Source organism: Phaenicophaeus curvirostris, chromosome Z (genome assembly GCF_032191515.1).
Source record: "Phaenicophaeus curvirostris isolate KB17595 chromosome Z, BPBGC_Pcur_1.0, whole genome shotgun sequence".
Classification (NCBI taxonomy): Eukaryota; Metazoa; Chordata; class Aves; order Cuculiformes; family Cuculidae; genus Phaenicophaeus; species Phaenicophaeus curvirostris.
The window spans coordinates 37990760-38008864 of record NC_091431.1 but is presented as its reverse complement, the minus strand read 5'-3'; the positions used below and the strand labels follow the sequence as shown (position 1 = coordinate 38008864).

The 18105-nt window shown below is 37.7% G+C and overlaps 1 protein-coding gene across 1 annotated transcript in view; it reads right to left on the bottom strand.

Moving 5' to 3' along the window:
- Positions 1-3280: 3280 nt before the first annotated feature.
- Positions 3281-18105, bottom strand: part of LOC138733549 (guanine deaminase-like) — a 31689-nt gene continuing 16864 nt past the window's right edge. The window contains 9 exon segments of the mRNA XM_069880825.1: positions 3281-4073; positions 5178-5205; positions 6212-6330; positions 10493-10639; positions 11111-11178; positions 12118-12215; positions 14327-14434; positions 15373-15480; positions 16104-16131. Of these exon segments, the coding sequence (XP_069736926.1) occupies positions 4003-4073; positions 5178-5205; positions 6212-6330; positions 10493-10639; positions 11111-11178; positions 12118-12215; positions 14327-14434; positions 15373-15480; positions 16104-16131 (775 nt within the window). The 3' untranslated portion in view covers positions 3281-4002.

Genomic DNA, 18105 nt, shown 5'->3' with positions numbered 1-18105 from the left:
CACTGCGTAATGCATGGGCAATAATAACTGGCATTTCATTAATAATCAAAACTCAAAGTGACACAATGAGATCAACATTTAACAGTAATTCCAATACATTCCATCTATAATTAGTAAGTGCTCATCTGAACATAAAACACATTAAGCATATTGTCCCAACAAGCAAGTTTTCCATGAACTACCCCTTTTGAATTTGTCTGAAAGGTGTGCCGACATTAAACAGAAAGACATATCCACAATCTGGCAAGAGAACTTATCAAGAATGATACCTGGAAAGAGTAGCATGTACATTTTTCCAGAGGTTTTATCTTGTAAGTAGTGCTATGTCAGTTTATACTGACTGAAAATTGCCCCTTCTTTTCTTCCTCTTCCTCATCCCCTCTTAGTGTTTGGCTGCCTAATTTTTACTTTCTTTATTTGTTTGGGGGTTTTTTGGAAGAGAGAGGAAGAGGGAAAGAGGTAGCTTTGTATTCAGCTATTAAGTTCTGGTACAATGAGGACAGAGGAGAATAGTCCAAGTCCTAGCCCCCATAAGCATTTCAGTTTGAGACAGCAGTGCTGTTCTGAAGTGAATTATCAACCATCCTCCCTTATTGAACCTTGTTTCAGTGCACAGGGTGGTTTCGGTACATAAGGATTTAAGTTTATTTTAGAGAAAACTACACTGGAGGCTCAGATGCATGCCAAATATACGCCAGCCTTTAAAATAGACATTAAGAGGCTGAACCAGTTATGCGGCCTGCTTCAAATGGCCTGTGCAGTGGAGACATTTATCCAAGGAAAATGACCATGTGTAGTCTTAAGCTGCACATAGTGTAGATGTACGAGTCTCAGCAGTAATTGCTCTCATCTACTGATCCTCTCCTACTGCACCAAGTATCTTGGCAATTCATACATGATTAAAGAGTCCCAAGGATCATAACTTCACAGTGGGATCCTCAGTTACTTTCCCAAAAATTGTTCAGAGGAGTTTGGCTACCACATCCTTTGTATATCCTAGAACTTTAAAATTTCTGCGCAAGCCATTGTCCACTGAACCAGATTTTGGTACCACCTCAGAGAGGACCCCACTTCAACATTTTTTTCCTGGCGTTATGGTTTTCCTCCATTTGATTCTATTTAAGATGGTGCTGTTGAAAGTACCTCCCAGTTCATTTGTTATTCCTCCACTGGCTTCCTCTCACACCAAATTCAGGCTTCCTTCCTTTACCTTCTTTCCTTCCTAAGCACCTCAGCATTCAGTGTAATGCTTTCCATCTTGATCCTTGCTCCTCCAGCTACTGGGCATTGCAGGGTTGTGCAGGCAGCACACAGCACTATCTGCACATAGAGCTCCTCCTCCAGCTAAGATTCCTTAAATAAAGCTGATTATCCATCTCTAAGTTTGGGTAGTGTCTAGGTAGAAGACACCAGTAAAGCTATAATTAAAAGGCTGAGTTCCTGCTTTGTGCCTGAATTTAACAAGCATCAAACTGCTCATGACACAGCCAATATTCAGATACAAAGCTCACTAGCAGCAGTGAGGGAGTCCTATGGAGGCTCTTTATAACTGAGTCATTAGTGTAGTCTTGAACTTGTTAAATGTTTTTTGTATTCTCAGTTTGCAAATAAGCAACTGCTCCTCCCCTGCAAATCTTTTTAAAAGAAATGCTGAATACTGTTCTTAACAGCACTACAAAATTGTGGGAGAACAATGAAGTCAGAGACACTTAAGGCTACACTACAATAAAAGCGTTGGTTTAATTCATAGCTCTGAAAGTGAAGAAGTAGGGCACAAACATATATCATACACAAAGCTGTATAATCTTTCTCTGCCCCGGGACACATTCTTGCAGGAAAGCTAAAGCTGAAAAACATGCAACTCCCTAAAAATAGTTTGAAACAGAAACCGGGTGGATTAAAATATGTGTCTCACACATCTTTGGTTTTGGAAGGTGAAGTTTGGTCAATTAAGTTCATGTCAAAATTCATGAGGAAAAATGCTCCCTGAATCAGGAAACCAAATTAAAGAGCTAAAGACTGTATTTGCCAAGCAAGTGTGCTACTGTGTAGGTGATTGGGAAACAGGAAAATTCAAATTACTAAGAAAACGTCCTGATGGAATGTGGAAATATTAATCCTTAAATCTTTATTTCTAAGGCCTTAGCAATCATTGAACATAATGGATATGAAGGTGGTATCTTCACAAGCACAAAGCACAGTGCAGTGCTCTGTGAAGGCACCTGAGCTAGTTCTCAGCAAGCAAGCCACATAGCCCCACTTGGGTAGTGTCTGTAAGCGAATATCCCCTTCTGTTCAGTGGGGCTACTTGGCTTTGGCATTAAAAAAAACCAACCAAACAAACAAAAAAAACCACCGAAAAGTCTCTAATGCTTTCAGCGTCCAAGGTAGCTTTTACACTTCCACTTCAACCATAACAGTATGTAAGCTCTGAAAATGCTTTTAAAACCAGAAAGTTATCAATTACATTGGGTCAAGCACTCTCTCAGAAGTAGACATGAAGTGAGACTTTGGTGCAGCGACTTCCCTTGTTTTGTGACTAGAGGGAAGTCTTGTGCTTTTATATTATGAGGCAGTGATAAAACATGAAACAAAGTTTACTGACATCAAAGGAGTTAGAAGCAGTCCTTAAAATCATATTCAACATGTTTATAATCACTCAATATAATATTGTCTCTATTGACACTGAAATTAAAGCTTACATTCTTTGTGTTCCAAAAACATAATAAAGAAACAAGAAGCAACCCCCTCCTCTAACTAATCTCAAAAAAAAAAAAAAATCTCTGATAAAAAGTAGGAAAATAGGCTTTTTAAGACAGGAAGTTGCATAGATTTTCAAAACAAAAAGGACACATTTTTTTTTATCTGGAATTGCACAGGGCTGGAATTATGACTGGCATGTTGAATTACACAAAAGAGACTATTAAAGTTGAGCTGCTTTTACCAGCGACAATTTCCACCTCAAGGAAAAGGTGGTAATGGCCAGAAATAGCCCATTTCTCTTGTAATTTTCAAACTCACTCACTTCCCTTACAGAAAGGAGAAGGGGCATTGTATCATCCTGTCTGAACACTCAGGAGCAAATAAGCTTGGGAAGCAGAAGTCTAAACCAGATGAAGCAATCCCTCTAGCCCAGAAAAACCTCTTCATTTGTTTGCCGCTGAGTAGCCTGCTTATATGCCTAAGTGCCTCCTTCTAATTTAACATGTTTCATTCAGCTTTCACTCAGCTGACATTAATGCAACGCAGTAGGTGCAGACCACTTCTAGACTTAGGGAATAAAATCTGCAGAAATGCAAATTTATCTGACAGTATCACAGAATAATCCAGCTTTTCCACTGTCCCAGTCTGTGTCACTGTGAAAAATGTTCCGTTTCTTATTTGGTTCTTCCACCAGCTCATTTCTCTCTGACTATGAATGACAAATCTGAACTCTTAGATAATAAGGACCCTTATTTATTTATAAATACACACTTATCTAATTTCTTTAAAAAAAATAATGTTTTAAATGAAACAATTACTTTTTAAAAAAATAAACTACTAAAGAAATGTGAAAAACAATCTAAATGCCCCAAAATGTCACTGATTTTTCTGTCCTTGGTGATAATATTATGGGAATTGCGTGCTTTCAAATAAACTTACTAGCACTGGCTTTTTTAAAATTCAGATCCATTATAGACAATGAAAGTCTCATTGCTCTTCGTAATGCTTCTTACGCTATTATTAAAAGGAACAGTAGATGTCCTCTTTAATTAATTAAATTTAATTATTTAACAAATTCCTTATCAATGCACACATGCTATTTTTAGGGAGAAATCTAAATACCCACTTCCTCTAAAATGGTGACAAGTTTGGTAAAGTAATTCTTGAGCAATCTAACAAAATTTTTAGAACATTAAACAAAAATGAGGTGTTATTCCTGATCAGGCACTGTGTTTTATCCACTTTTTCCAAATCAGATGCAGAATGATCAGTAGAGTATCTTGCAACAGGGAAATGCATTTATACTGAACTTGAAAAAGGAACCACTTGCTTTCCAGCCACATACACTTCAGAAATATTCCGATCATCACCTGAAAAATCATGGTCAAAATAGAAATTTGCACATATATCTATGCACTGATTTCATTAATAAAAGCTATGCAATCCACAAAATCAGTTTTGGAATACGTAATTTGCAGTGACCATTTCCTAGGAATGAGAAAGCTTGGAGAGAATTAGTCAGGTGTACTACAAAGATCAACAGATGTTTAAACTACTTACACTTTCTTGAGTAAATAAACCTAGCATAAATACACCCATGTCAGGGGTTTTCTATGTACTTAGTAGATTCAAACCCTGAAAATATTATATATCTGTACAGAAAATACATTGTTGTGCAGTATCTCAACTACCTCAGGTACCAGGCAGCAGTCAAGCTGGTTTGCCTCAACCAACTTCTCAAAAAGGGAAACGCCTAATTAGAAAATGACACAAACATGGCCAGAGTTGACACCAGTTACTTCTACATAACAACATAATAGACAGTGCCGCTCTTGGTCCAGACAATGCCCTACAAAGAATACCTGTTTTCTTAGGGGTCGGGATTGTTTGGGTTGTGTTTTGTTTGTTTTAAAGGCCATCTTTTTTGTTTGGGAATAAAGGAAACAGTTGCAACTGGTCTGCAGAAGTTGGTCTAAGGTGAGCTGGCTCTGAACTGGTGATCAGCATGTCAGTGTTACTTTACTGTGAAATATGATTTACTTCATACTGTAGCTAAGGATAAATGTGGTGATAAATCAGACAAACTTGGTGCATCTGATCATGTTAAACTGACTCTTTAACTATGTCCCAAAGAACGGAAGTTAAGCCACTTCATTCTTAGTCAGCATTTATAAATAAATATACATTAATGTATATTTACATATAAATAATACATTTAAAAATGTAAATATACATTAATGTATATTTACTACATGTAGATAAAATCTATAGTGGTCTATTAATGTTGATATACAATGTAAAAAATCTATTTAACAATTGTAGACAAATATATATTTAATTATGCGTAAATAATTATATATGCGTAATTATAATATGCGTAAAAATTAATATCATTAACCTCCACGTTAACTTAGATATTTTTTGATGTATGAAACAACAATAGAATTTTGTGGGGGCTGAGAATCAGAACATACCTAGATAGAGAAACTTCTGGAGAGTGTCCTGTAAAGAAATGGGAGAAAGCAAAATTCAGAAAGTTGTATCTGCTATCCCAGATCATAGTTATTTGAAGCTTGAAAGAATCTTCCCAAGTATTCCTACAAACAGTAAAATCAAAACTTAATTTGCATGTTTTCTCATAAGTAACTTCCAGTAAGGAGACCGGAAGAAAACACTGCACAAGTTTGACAGCATAAACAAATATATGTCTAAAACACAATACTTCCCCACCGTCTTTTTTAGAGTTCACAAATACACTTACGTACTGAAAATGTGACAAAATTGTTTTCGCTAACATAGACAAAAAAGGTTTAACTTAAACTGGAAAATAATTTATTTTTCAGAATTATTTGAATTAGGAAGATTTACAGTTTAAATAATTTAATCCAACCTAGATTACTGTGGCTGAAACAGATTAAGGAACAACTATCCGGCCACTTATGCCCATATTTCTAAGTAAATAGAGACATTCAGAATAGAGATGGCAATGTACTGTATGAGAAAGTGTACCCATTGCGTAATGCCAATACTGCTTATATGTTTGCATGAAAACTGCGGCTTCACCTCAAATTAGTAATTTTGAGTTCATGCTTAAATTCCCAATAGCAGTGCAGTCAAGGTAACGCAGCCTTCGTCTGGGAACAGGTTGCCTTTTTTTTTTTTGAGTTTGAACTCAAAATGTTTATTAAAACTAAACTGCTTTTTCTTGCTTGCCATTTGTCGCTGCAAACAACTGACTTAAATTGTCAGCTTGGGCTCATAAGATATATATTAAGAAATGTTACATGCATTTTTGCTCATGGGGATACGGGCTGTCGCTGAGGACAGCAGGATTCTAAAGAAAGCTCTAACCACTGGTCCTCTTGGATTGAAATACAGACAGCAGTGGTGTAGTGCACCTGACTCCTATTATTGGAATAACTCCCAAGAGTCTTATTCTGGCTATATCACGGACCTTCCCCACATTATTTCTGGTCAGTATTTTAATCATTAATCCCATTCTGATTACCTCAAAATTATCAGCAGAGAACAAGTCAAATGGGCTGTCTGAAGCCTTTGTGTTGATAAGCAGTGCATCAAATTCTTTGCCGACCTCAAAGTTTCCAATTACATCATCTAGACCTAGAGCTGCAGAAGAAAATAAGCTCACAAACAGTTCTTCAATGCATGACTCTTTCCACCATGTGCTGCACCTGGCAGCTTATTTGAGACATTCATAGAAAAAACAATAAGGATTTAGATTATTACAAAGAAAAATATGAAAGGAAATTCAACAGTAAGTACGTCAGCATCTGAGCTCTTAAACAACATCCCAAGAAAAACGTATAATTGGTGAATTTCAAAAAGCATCTGTTAAAGGAAGAGAGATCTGAAAAACAATTTGAACCTCTGTTTCAATTTTTGTTCTTTGAATATTCTCCATTTTCTGTCACTGCAATCCTGATGTATAGGCTACTAACTGTTTAAAGTTGAATAATAATCATTTACATTTCAAAAACATTAAAGCTTCAAAAAGGGCAATGAAATTAAGTCATAGAAAACAAAAAGTATTTAATAATACTCACCTTGCAAAGGCAATGTTAGATTTAATTCTTCAAACCGTTTAAGCAACTTTGTCAGGTACTATAGACATATTACAATAGTACTATATAATATTAATTATAATACGATAATGAAAGAGGTGTACTGAAGTGATAACTAAGAGTAATTAGCAAAAGCAAGCAACAGAATGGTATGGAAATTAAAAATCATAGCTATATCTGAAGATCTTCAACTTACCTGTAAGGCTTGTCTTGTGATCTCTTATTTACGTTACAACCTCAGGTTCTTAGGTTTGCAAGCACTGAAAATCTAATTTTATCTTCAGTGACTGGGTGCTTGCAAGTTCTTACATCACCTTGGATATTATTTAGGGTAATTTTAAGTGATACAAAGCATCCATGTTTTAAGTCACCTTTTGTAAATAAAAGGTTAAACTAAGTTATCAAAGGGGATAACACCTGCAAATCATTTGTCCATTTGTTTTCAGATTGATTCTGTTTGGCAAAGGAACTCCAGCCTTCAGAGAAGTTTGTGAGTGGCAGGACATTCACAATACCTCAAAGGTGTTAAAACTCCTCCAAATGGTGAAATGCTTTGACCACCTACCAGTCTACCAGTTTCAACTAAAATGATCTTGTATTCCTTCAGGTTTGTGAGTAGATTGCAATTTTTAGATTAAACACAAGAGGGTGACAAGGGTTTAGGAGTCTCAGCAAAGCAAATTATTGAAACAAAGAATCACTCATATAAATTTCTGCAAACTGTACTTGTCCAGGCTACTGAAAGGTTGTATGAGTAATTTATATTTTACCTTTGGAAGTGACTCAATAAGGATAAACATCTCAAAATCAACACATAAGATAAAAATATTACTAAGTAAACATAAGAATCCAGATTTTTAAACACAAGAGTAGCTGGGAAGGGAAACTACGTATGAGTTTGGGCTTTTTGTTTTCCTTTTCACATCTTAGCTAAGCTATTCTCACCTTTCATGAGAACAGTATGTATTAAGGGGGAAAAAATTGGGTTTTGTACTCTGACCATTGTCTCTTCTCTCTGTTTCCACATCATGTCCTTCACATAGAGTCTTGAGAAATCCTGTTTGTTGACAGAGAAGAAATGTTTCCTAATGTCTAATTTGAACTTCTCCTGGCAGAACTTGAAGCCATTTTGTCTCGTCCTACCACCTATCACTTAAGAGAACAGACCAACACCCATCTCTCCTACAACCTCCTTTCAGCTAGTTGGAGACAGTGATAAGGTCTCCCCTCAGCCTCCTTTTCTCTAGGCTAAACAAGGCAGCTCACTCAGCTGCTCCTCATAAGACCTGCTCTCCAGCCCCTTCACCAGCTTTGTTGCGCTTCTCTGGACACGCTCCAGAGCCTCAACATCCTTCTTGTGGTGAGTGGCCCAGAACTGAACACAGGATTCGAAGTGCACCCTCACCAGTGCCAAGTACAGGAGCACAATCACTTCCCTGGTCCTGCCAGCCATGCTGTTTCTGATACAAGCCAAGATGCCATTGGCCCTCTTGGCCACCTGGACACACTGCTGGCTCACATTCAATCAGCTGTCAACAAACACCCCCAGGATCCCCTGCCAGGCATTTTCCAGCCACTCTTCCCCTAGTTTGTAGCACTGCACAGGGTTGTTGTGTTCCCAGTGCAGAACTCAGACCTTGGCCTTGTCAAACCTCATCCTGTTGGCAATCCAGTCTGTTCAGATCACTTTGTAGAGTTTCCCTACCCTCAAGTAGATCAACAACTCCTCTAAGCTTAGAACCTTTCGCCAACTTACTAAGGGTACATTCAAATGCCTCATCTAGGTCATTGACAAAGATATTGAACAGGACTGGACCCAGCACTGAGCCCTGAGGGACACCACTTGTGTCTGGCCTCCAGATGGATTTAGCTCCATTTACCACAACTTTTTGGGTCCAGCCATCCAGTCAGTTTTTTTACCAACAGGGTGCACCTGTCCAGGCCAGTGGCAGCCAGTTTCTCAAGCAAAATACTGTCAGAAACACTGTTAAAGGCTTTACTAAAGTCCAGGTACACTATATCAACAGCATTTCCTTCATCCGTAAAGTGGGTAACCTTGTCATAGAAGGAGATCAGGTTAGTTTGACAGGAACTGCCTTTCACAAACCCATGCTGACTGGGCCTGATCATCCAGTTGTCTTGCATGTGCTGTGTGATAGCACTCAAGAAGACCTGACCCGTGACCACCCCTGGCACTGAGGTCAGGCTGACAGGCCTATAGTTCCCTGGATCCTTCCTCCAAGCCCTTTTGTAAATGGGCATGACATTTTCCAACCTCCAGTGAAGTGGAATTTTCCCAGTCAGCCGGGACTGCTGGTAGATGGTTAAAATGGGTTTGGTGAGCACCTTCACCAGCGTCCTTAACACCCTTGGGTGGATCCCATCAGGCCCCATAGACTTGTGAATGTCTAATTGGCTGAGCAGATCTCTAACTGTTTCCTCTTGGATCACTAGAGCTTGGTTCTGCTTTTACTCCCTGTCTACTGGCTCAGGAGGCTGAGTACCCAGAGAACATCTGACCTTACTATTAAAGACTGAGGCAAAGAGGGCATTAAGTACGTCAGCCTTATCCTCATCCCTTCTCTCTATAGTTCCCCCTGCACTCAGTAAAGGATGAAGATTCTCCTTGGTCCTCCTTTTGTTGTTGATATATTCATAGGAACATTTTTTATGATCGTTCACAGAATTGGCCAAGTTAATTACTTCATCCTCACAGTCCTCCTGAGATGCCTGCCCCATCTTCCAAAGATCATTTACTTTCCTCTTTTAACCAAGATTCACCCAGCCCTCTCTCCTCAGCCAAGCTGGTTTTCTTCCCTGCCAGCTCACTTTTCAGCACAAAGGGACTGCTTGCTCTTACACCACCAGGATTACCTTCTTAAAGAGCATTCAGCCTTTTGGGCTCCTTTGCCCTTTAGAATGCCCCCCAGGGAACTTTATCAACCAGCCTCCTAAACAGTCCAAAGTCTGCCCTCCAGAAGTCCAAGATGGCCATTCTGCTGACCCTGCACCTTGCTTCTCCTAGAACAGTGAACTCTACCATCTTGTGACTGCTGTGCCACAGGCCTCCTCCAGCAGCCAATTTGCTGTTTGGTGAATCACATAAGTTCTGCTAAAACTTTGCTAACTGTATAAATCAGTTTGTGCATATTGATCACAACAAAGCATGCCAGTAAACCTGAATAATGGAATAACCATCAAATGTATTCTGCGTGTGCTATTGTGTCTTAAATAACAATGGTTCAAATCTTATCTAAACGTTGCACTTTTCTTTGACTGAGGAGCAATTTGCACCATGTTTTGATTTGCTGGAAAGACTATGACAAAAGTGCCTCATTGAGACCTCAAAAAGCAAACAAAATTAGAAACTGATGACAAACGGAACACATGATTTTACAATAATTGCATATTGCATAACTTTTCCCGCAAGTGCTGGTTGCTGAGAAAACACCATCTTTCCAGTTGGTCCAATAAGCATGCAAGTAGTAATGACTAAGAAGTGTACGGATCTTTGCTGTGAAAATGTACAACCCTGAAAAGTCATTAAGAATCTGTTATAAACTCTCAACATCAATAAGAATGCTTTTCTGTAATGAGCTTCATATGGATAGGAGAGACTGAAGGACATCTTTGCCCAGCAGATACCATTTTAGACTTCAAAAAGAGCTGTAGTTCTCTGTGTACAACCTTAAAAAATTTCTTCTTACCTTGGCTTCCTCCTAGAGTGGCTAGCTGAAAAGCTTCTCCAAGCGTTAGTCCTTTCTCATTCACTTTATTGATCTGAAGGCAATTAGATGCCATCATTGTTTTCCTGATAGCATCAAGCATAGAAGCTGAATATCCACCAGCAACATCTAGAAGGGATCAGATTCTTAGTAAAAAGGTTTGAGACTAAGTCTCTGGGTTAAATTTCTGTGTGTTTTAATTAAATGTTACAAAGTGGCAAATGTGGTAAACACGAAAAGTTAGACTGCAAAGTGCTGTCTCTGAATGTATAACACTTAATAAAGGTCCTGTCACATACAAAGTCAGGTAACTGGAACACAACACAGAACAAGAGAAACCTGAAAATTTGTTGTACAAGCCCTGTTTGCTCTCATCACAAGAATAAAACTTTCTTCATTCATTGATGGTTTTCTTTTTAAATTCTTCTAGACCAGCTTTAGATTCCAGCACACTACACTTCACTATTTTAGATGCAGTGGGAAAAAAACGTCAGGTCCATAACTTGGAGACATGCTGACATTTATATCTGAACAAGTAAGCATGTTTTTATATCTCCCAATGGTTTCCAAAAGAAATGTTTTTTACAGCAGACTACTAACCTGTGCCAAGGCCAACCTTCACGTTGTGTTTCAGGACATTTTGCACATTTAAAACACCACTGCGCAACCTGAATTGGAAGAAGAAATGCGTTCTGTGTGATACATGGAGAGGAAGTTCAGGAAGAGCAGTTTTATAACAAAGGCTCTTAGAATGTGTGTAACAGGTTGGATTTATTAAACTGAGAGTACTTGTGTTCATACACCTGAATGATGAGGTTTAATTACTAAAAATAAAGACAATTTTTCTCAGCTAAAAACTCTCATAGTTTTATATTTATCTGCTTAAAATAAGCTCTCAATATACCCGGGAATAAAATCCAAATATGCTGTAAAGTATAATACAAAAGATGGGAGGTTATTTCATGAGCTCCAGTAAGTCATCAGAAACAACATATTATGTTAAAGACAAAAGGACAAAATTCAGTACAGCATCCAGGCAGGTTCCCATGCAGTATCTCATTTCTTCTTAATAGAAAGAAGCGTATATTGCCCCATTGCCGATTCCCATTTCCCCAAATATATGCATACTCTGATACTTTGAGAGGAAGGGAGATGGCCTAAATCTGCCATTGATAGAACAGCCAAAAGAAATAAAGTTGAAAAGAAGAAATATTTTTATTTATGTGTATATATATAACTAAATATCAAAAATATATATGACTACACTGAAAGATCACAAATCAGCTGACAGCATAACTTGAAGAAGTGGAGCATGAAAGATCATGACCCTTTTCACAGAAAGGGTCATTGGGCACTGGCAGAGGCTGCCCAGGGAGGTGGCTGAGTCACCATCCCTGGAGGTATTTAAAAGAGGGGTAGATGAGGTGCTCAAGGGCATGGTTTAGCGTTTGATAGAAATGGTTGGACTCGATGATCCTGGGGTTCTTTTCCAGCCCAGTAATTCTGTGATTTTGTGATGGCAGGCTGGATTCAGGATATCATGTCAATAACAGCTTCATTTAATAGTACAACATTCTTTTTTTTTGCCTTTTGTTTTTATAACTTACGAAAAATTAGAATTGGGGCAATGTGATATTGCAGCTCCACGAAGACTAAAAAGTTTCAGCTCTTCTTCAGAAAGGTAACAGGCATGAGCCATCACTGTCTAAAGAAAAAGAGAATAAAAAATTTACTCAATATTGCACTTATTGTGCCTGTGATTTTTGCTGCATCACTTCTAATAGCCAAAAGGACACTTGTTGCCACCAAGGGTAACTTCTTGAATGAAGCTGTTGAAATCAACTGGGGAGAAACTCTCATTAACTTCAGCATGCCTAACACATCACTCCCTCATTTTTTCTGTTATTGTTGTGAGAAGATAGGGCACTAACTCTTGCAGTGACTAAGAGCTTCAAGGAACAAAAGCAAGATTCTCCCATTGCAATAGCACTGTAGTACCCTTATGACTTATATTTTGTAGCTACCACAGAGATTAAGTACTGTAGCTATAAGTATGTAAGATACAAGGGAAGACGTACGTGCTTTTAGCACGTTTCCTGCCATCTCTCTAAAGGTTTGCACCAGGTATATACATTTGGAATATTCTTTAATCAAAATAATATAATTTTAATGCAGCTGATTAATGCTTTTCTTTCTTGGCTCATAGCTGACTTTAAAATTAAACTCACAAGCACACACACAACACACAGACATATAGGATAGTATAATTTAATAGGACGTAAACCAGTTGTTCCAGAACAAATCTACTTAGAATTACCTCGTATGTCAAATGCCCACTCAAAGAGAAGAGCAAGAGCTCTGTTAGGTCTAGGAATCTGCTGATAAAAATTGGAACAGCACAGCAACTGTTTCCATTGAGCATCTCCTAATAGCACTGTACCCTTGCCATCTCTACTCATCAAGCTCAGAAGTATCTGAAAACATAGTGAGAGCAGCCCCATCTTAAACTAAGGACCTACTTATCGTAGCTGCTAGATGATATCTCTGCTGATCTGTAATTCTTTTAAAAAGAAGGAAATATTTCAGCCACAGCTCTGAAAAACATACTTCTAAAATGTTTTAAAAAATGATTTGGGGTCTTAGTTCCGGTGACTGGGGATCGAGGAAACATCTTTGTATTTTATGTTTGTATTTAATAGAACACTTGCAATACAACCAGTGGCCTAGTGCCAAAAAGCACTGGTAACCTTGATTTTCAGTGACTATTTTCAGCACAGTGCATATAAAATTCTGATAGAATTAAGACTTATGTTTTTGTAGCACTAATATTCCCTTTAGTATCCTGACACAACAAATCAGCTGTGCAAAAGCAAGAAAAGTTAGTACTGTGTACATACTTAAATAGTCTATATTGATTTCTGAAGTAAAAGGAACTGCAAATATGCAATTTACAGGGGTACATTTTCAAAGATAGAGATGGGAATTCAACAGCTAATTCCCAAGGAGTTCCCAGCTGCCTTTTCTGCCTCTGGAAATTCTTTCCTAAAATTTTATATCAATTTTAGTGATGGTTAAGCACTCTGACTTTAGTTAGGTTGTTCATATTCACACTTGCATGGGAAAGAGTGCACCTAATAAGGTTTGCCCTGGCTCTCCAACCTGTATTTAGTGTGGGCTGGTATCAGATCTGCTTACACTTATGCCACCAGCATAAAGCTTTGAAGAATTTTAACTCTTCAGGCCACTGTACCTCTCAATACTTTGTAAAATCAGGTAATGACGTGAGAGTGCTTTTGGATAGCTGGAACAGTGAAGTGTACTTGTCTGTATGTGAGGTTCACACAGAGAACAGAATAGAACAAGATTTTTTCTATAGGAAACTGTCAAAAAATGAAGTTGGCCCTACCATAACACCACAGAAATAATCTTCAGGCAGAACCAGTGCGCAATAACACTGTAAGAAGAACTTGGCACTGCCCAAGAATTATGAGTTCCTACAATACCAGCTCTAATTAGCCTCTGTCTGACTCTACTGCTCCAATTCTCTTTGGAGCTCTCAGAAAATGGATGAGGGAGCATGAAATATCTCTACTGTTAATCTCCCCTAATATGCTCAGGAAAAGTATGGTTTTGACTAAAGTTCCAGTACCTTGATGGACACCTATGCAACAAAGAACATAAAACTAATTTGCTTTACCCCAAATGTCATTGACCTTGATAAAACAGTACAAACACTTCAGGTGACTGTAGTTAACTATCATATACTCTACATGGATAAATCTAAACTATGCTACAGATTTTTTTTTATCCAGCTACCTTGCTGGTAAGCAGCTTATTTTTATCATACAATTCAGTGTAATTCTGGTAGGCAGGAAACATGTTCTCCACACGTTTGAGTTCTTCTTCATTCTCACTTACGTGACTCTGCAATAAAAAAATATATAGCAGTGAGTGCTTTGACTGGAATTAAACCTTACATTACAACCTTCCTGAGCAAGCTACTGGTGCTAAACGTATAATGACAGAAACATGTATTTGTTTCCCTTTTCATTAGAGAGATTCCTGGGACCCAAAAGAGAAGAATCATTTCTTCCTTTAGAAGTGACAGGAGATGTTGTGCCTGGGTAGTTCACCTCAGTAGTCTGGTGACATAACAGTCCACTTGGAATTTGGTAGATGTTAAAATAAAACAAATGACTGTGAGGTAGAAGAGAGAATCACCCAAACAGAAAGTGGATCAGAGCAGCACATAGGTGTCTGGTCCATGTATCTTCAGATGGGCTGATTAAGGTCTGGTCTCAGATAAAAATCTGATCCTTCTGTACTCCCACTGGAGCACATATTTTCAGAACATCCACTTTGTAGTGACAAAAAAAGTCCTAATGTAGGATAGCTTTAAAATAATATATGCTTGGAACTTTTTCACACACAGAAGCTTTATCATACTGATGTTAACCATGTCAAATAAGATATAAAGATAAGTAATAATTTTATCTGCTGAAATCCACTCTACAGAGACATCAGAAGGCTTAGAGACAGTCATAACAATTTTGTACTAGGGAGAGCAGCCTTCAGCAACTGAAGGATTGCTCTTACCTACAATACTGGATGCCGGTCTCCTAGTGACTGTGCATGTGCTAGGGCTTGCTGAATTGTGCGTCCTTCCAGCTACGAGCCTTCTCATTTCCTGTGTAGGTCACAGTGTTCTTGCAGAGCATCATTAATAATTTCAGAGGAATTTAAAGGATGCAGTCCAAGGTAAATATGTAGTTTAAGTGTTTTGTTGAAATTATGAGAAGTCCCTGATCTGTATCCTATCTATCCAAACTATTTGAATTGTATACAGAGCTCTTAGAGCTTACCTGCACATGAAGGTCACGAGCCTGTGCCAAATCGCCAAGTGCACACAGCAAATCCTCTGTGCAGGAAGGGCCAAAGCGAGGGGTTATTACAGGCTGTACCCTTGGATACTGAAAACATTAAAAAGACATGCTTGGGAATCTACATTTTACATGTCAATAACCATAATTAAGACAAGCTTTTACACAGCAACTACGTTTTGTCTCCAAGGCTTAGTGCTTACTGTATCCTTGCCAACTCAAATAAAACTGCATAGTAGTTTCCTAATTTTTATTAGAAATTTGATCACAGAAATAGAGTATCAAAGTTTTTCCCTGAAAACAGTTTTAATGAACCTTAAAGAAGTAATTTTCATTAGAACTCTTTCATCAAGTCACTGAGATTTTACCACACTCCACATATGCATTTCATATTTGTTTGCAGTCCAGTAAGCATTATGAAAAATAAGTCAGATGAATGAGCAGACATTTTTCTGAGTTCTGCTTCTGTGAATATCAAACATGTAATGATGCAAAACTGCAGAGTCCGCTGTGCTCTGGCTCCGTGAAACTGAATTTACACAGCTACAACTCCATTACTCAACAACTGATTGATGATAACTCAGATTGATGATAACTGCCTGCTATGTAGAAAGATGCATATTGATTTGTCACGCAGTTTGCCAGTAGGATTTCATATATTCACACACCATCTTCTGAATACAGAAGGGAATACAAAGAAGAAATCAACTTACTTTCTTTTCCAGTAGTTCTTTAACAAATCTGAAAAATATTAGACAAAAAAACTGTTATAAGTTTGTCATGTGTGTTATAAACTATGAAAAATAAAGAAAATATTTACTTAGACCCTATTAAGCTTTTCAGACATAGGTTAAGTTTTTACAGAAAGCTGTGCCAGATTTTCTGATTAAATAAAAAGAAGCAACACAATGAAATCAGGACAGTTACACCCAATTATGCTCCCTGTGAATTTGATCCTGAATATTCAGAATTTCTCTCATTTGCAATAATTAACATTGGCATGTGGTAATTACTCTGAGTTCTCACTGAAAACCAAACACATGTTATATTAAATTAATTGAAAACATAATTATAACTTACAGCTGTAACATCAGAGAAAAAAACCCACTTATATTAATCTGGCCATGAATTTAAATTACAGCTTTAAATATAGCCTATTATTTAAAATCCTATTTTTAAGAGATGCTGCAGAATTTCATACCTCACTTACAGTAGTTGCATATGTCCTCATTCACTTAAAATTTTCTGGAAATGCTCCTATTAATGTTAGTGTATAGATTATCTATATATAGATTATCTACCTTATGGAAAATACAGTAGAGATTTACTTAGTTTCATAAACAAAAGAAGCTGCCTCAGGGGCTTCTACAAAAAACCCCAAGCAGTCAACACGGCTTATACAGATGCATACATAAAACTTTCTCTCACTTTGCAGGGAAGAAATTCTTTGAAAACTCATATTCACAGTTTATGCAAATAATTTCCAAAAGCTAGTCTGAGATGGATTATGGACAGGATATCTGCAAATTATTGTCATAGTTTCTATTCAGAAAAAACTATAATTTTGGTCACAACATCGAATAAAATTTCTCAAATGTCTTCAGATGGAAAAGAGAATAATGCTAGAGGCTGCATTCACAACACTGAAGCTGGTACTGGATAAACATCTGGAAGCAAGAGACCTAAGCTAAACTTCTGCAATGACCAAAGCAGTTTGATCCCACCATTGTCTGTGAGAACCAAAATGCAATGCGAATTAGGTATCATCTGTCTGTCTCTCCTCTACAGAGACACCTGATAATAATAATTAATTAAATATTCACTGGAGCCAAAGCTGTAATGCAAATATAATTTTCAGGTGATAATCCAAAACCTCCAGGTGGTCGTCTTCATTCTTTTTCATATTCTCTGAAAAGCATCAACACTGTTGCAAAACTGAAATACTTTTCTCACAATACCCTACACTTTGTGGGCACTTTGCTGGCTTCCGTACGTCTCCACGAGGGAAGAAATTCAGGTTCAAACCAGTGTTTTCTGTAGCAGAAAAACAGATTTGAACATGGTTCCTCCTCTTCTCAAGTGACTACAACTATTAGGAACATATACAACATACTAGATCTCAGATCCCTTACATTTTATTCAACTGTCTTTGCAGGAGAAGGGTAGATTCAAATTCTTGACTTGCACTTATGTCTAATATGTGAAGCACTTGGAACTGCATATTACTTCCATGCACACAATATAAATGCTTCCACAGGTTAACTGTAAAGAACTGGAATCAGTGTAACTCATTATCTGACAGTGTGACAGATCCCATTTCTTAAATTCTGCCCTGTTAGGTTGCCTCTTTAAGAAAGAGTTTTCTCATTCTCCTGCAATTGTGTTGCTGCAGTTCAGGCCTGATGAGATAAGGACTCCTGATCTGTGCTGACAAGCACACAGCTCTCCTCTCTGGACGGCTCTGGAGTACTTGTGGCACACTCTCATCCAAAGCTGAGAAACATTAGTTCTTAACACAAGTACATGAGAATGGAGTTGGAGGCACAAGATATATATTTAAAAGAAAGCTATTTAGATAATTTTAAACTTTAAAAAACATCAGTACCACAAGTTCAGCCACTTTTTCAGGCCTATAAAGCAGGACTCATGCTAAATTATGAAAAGGAACACAAAGGAAAATAAATGTCATGGAATCATATAATCATAGAATAACCA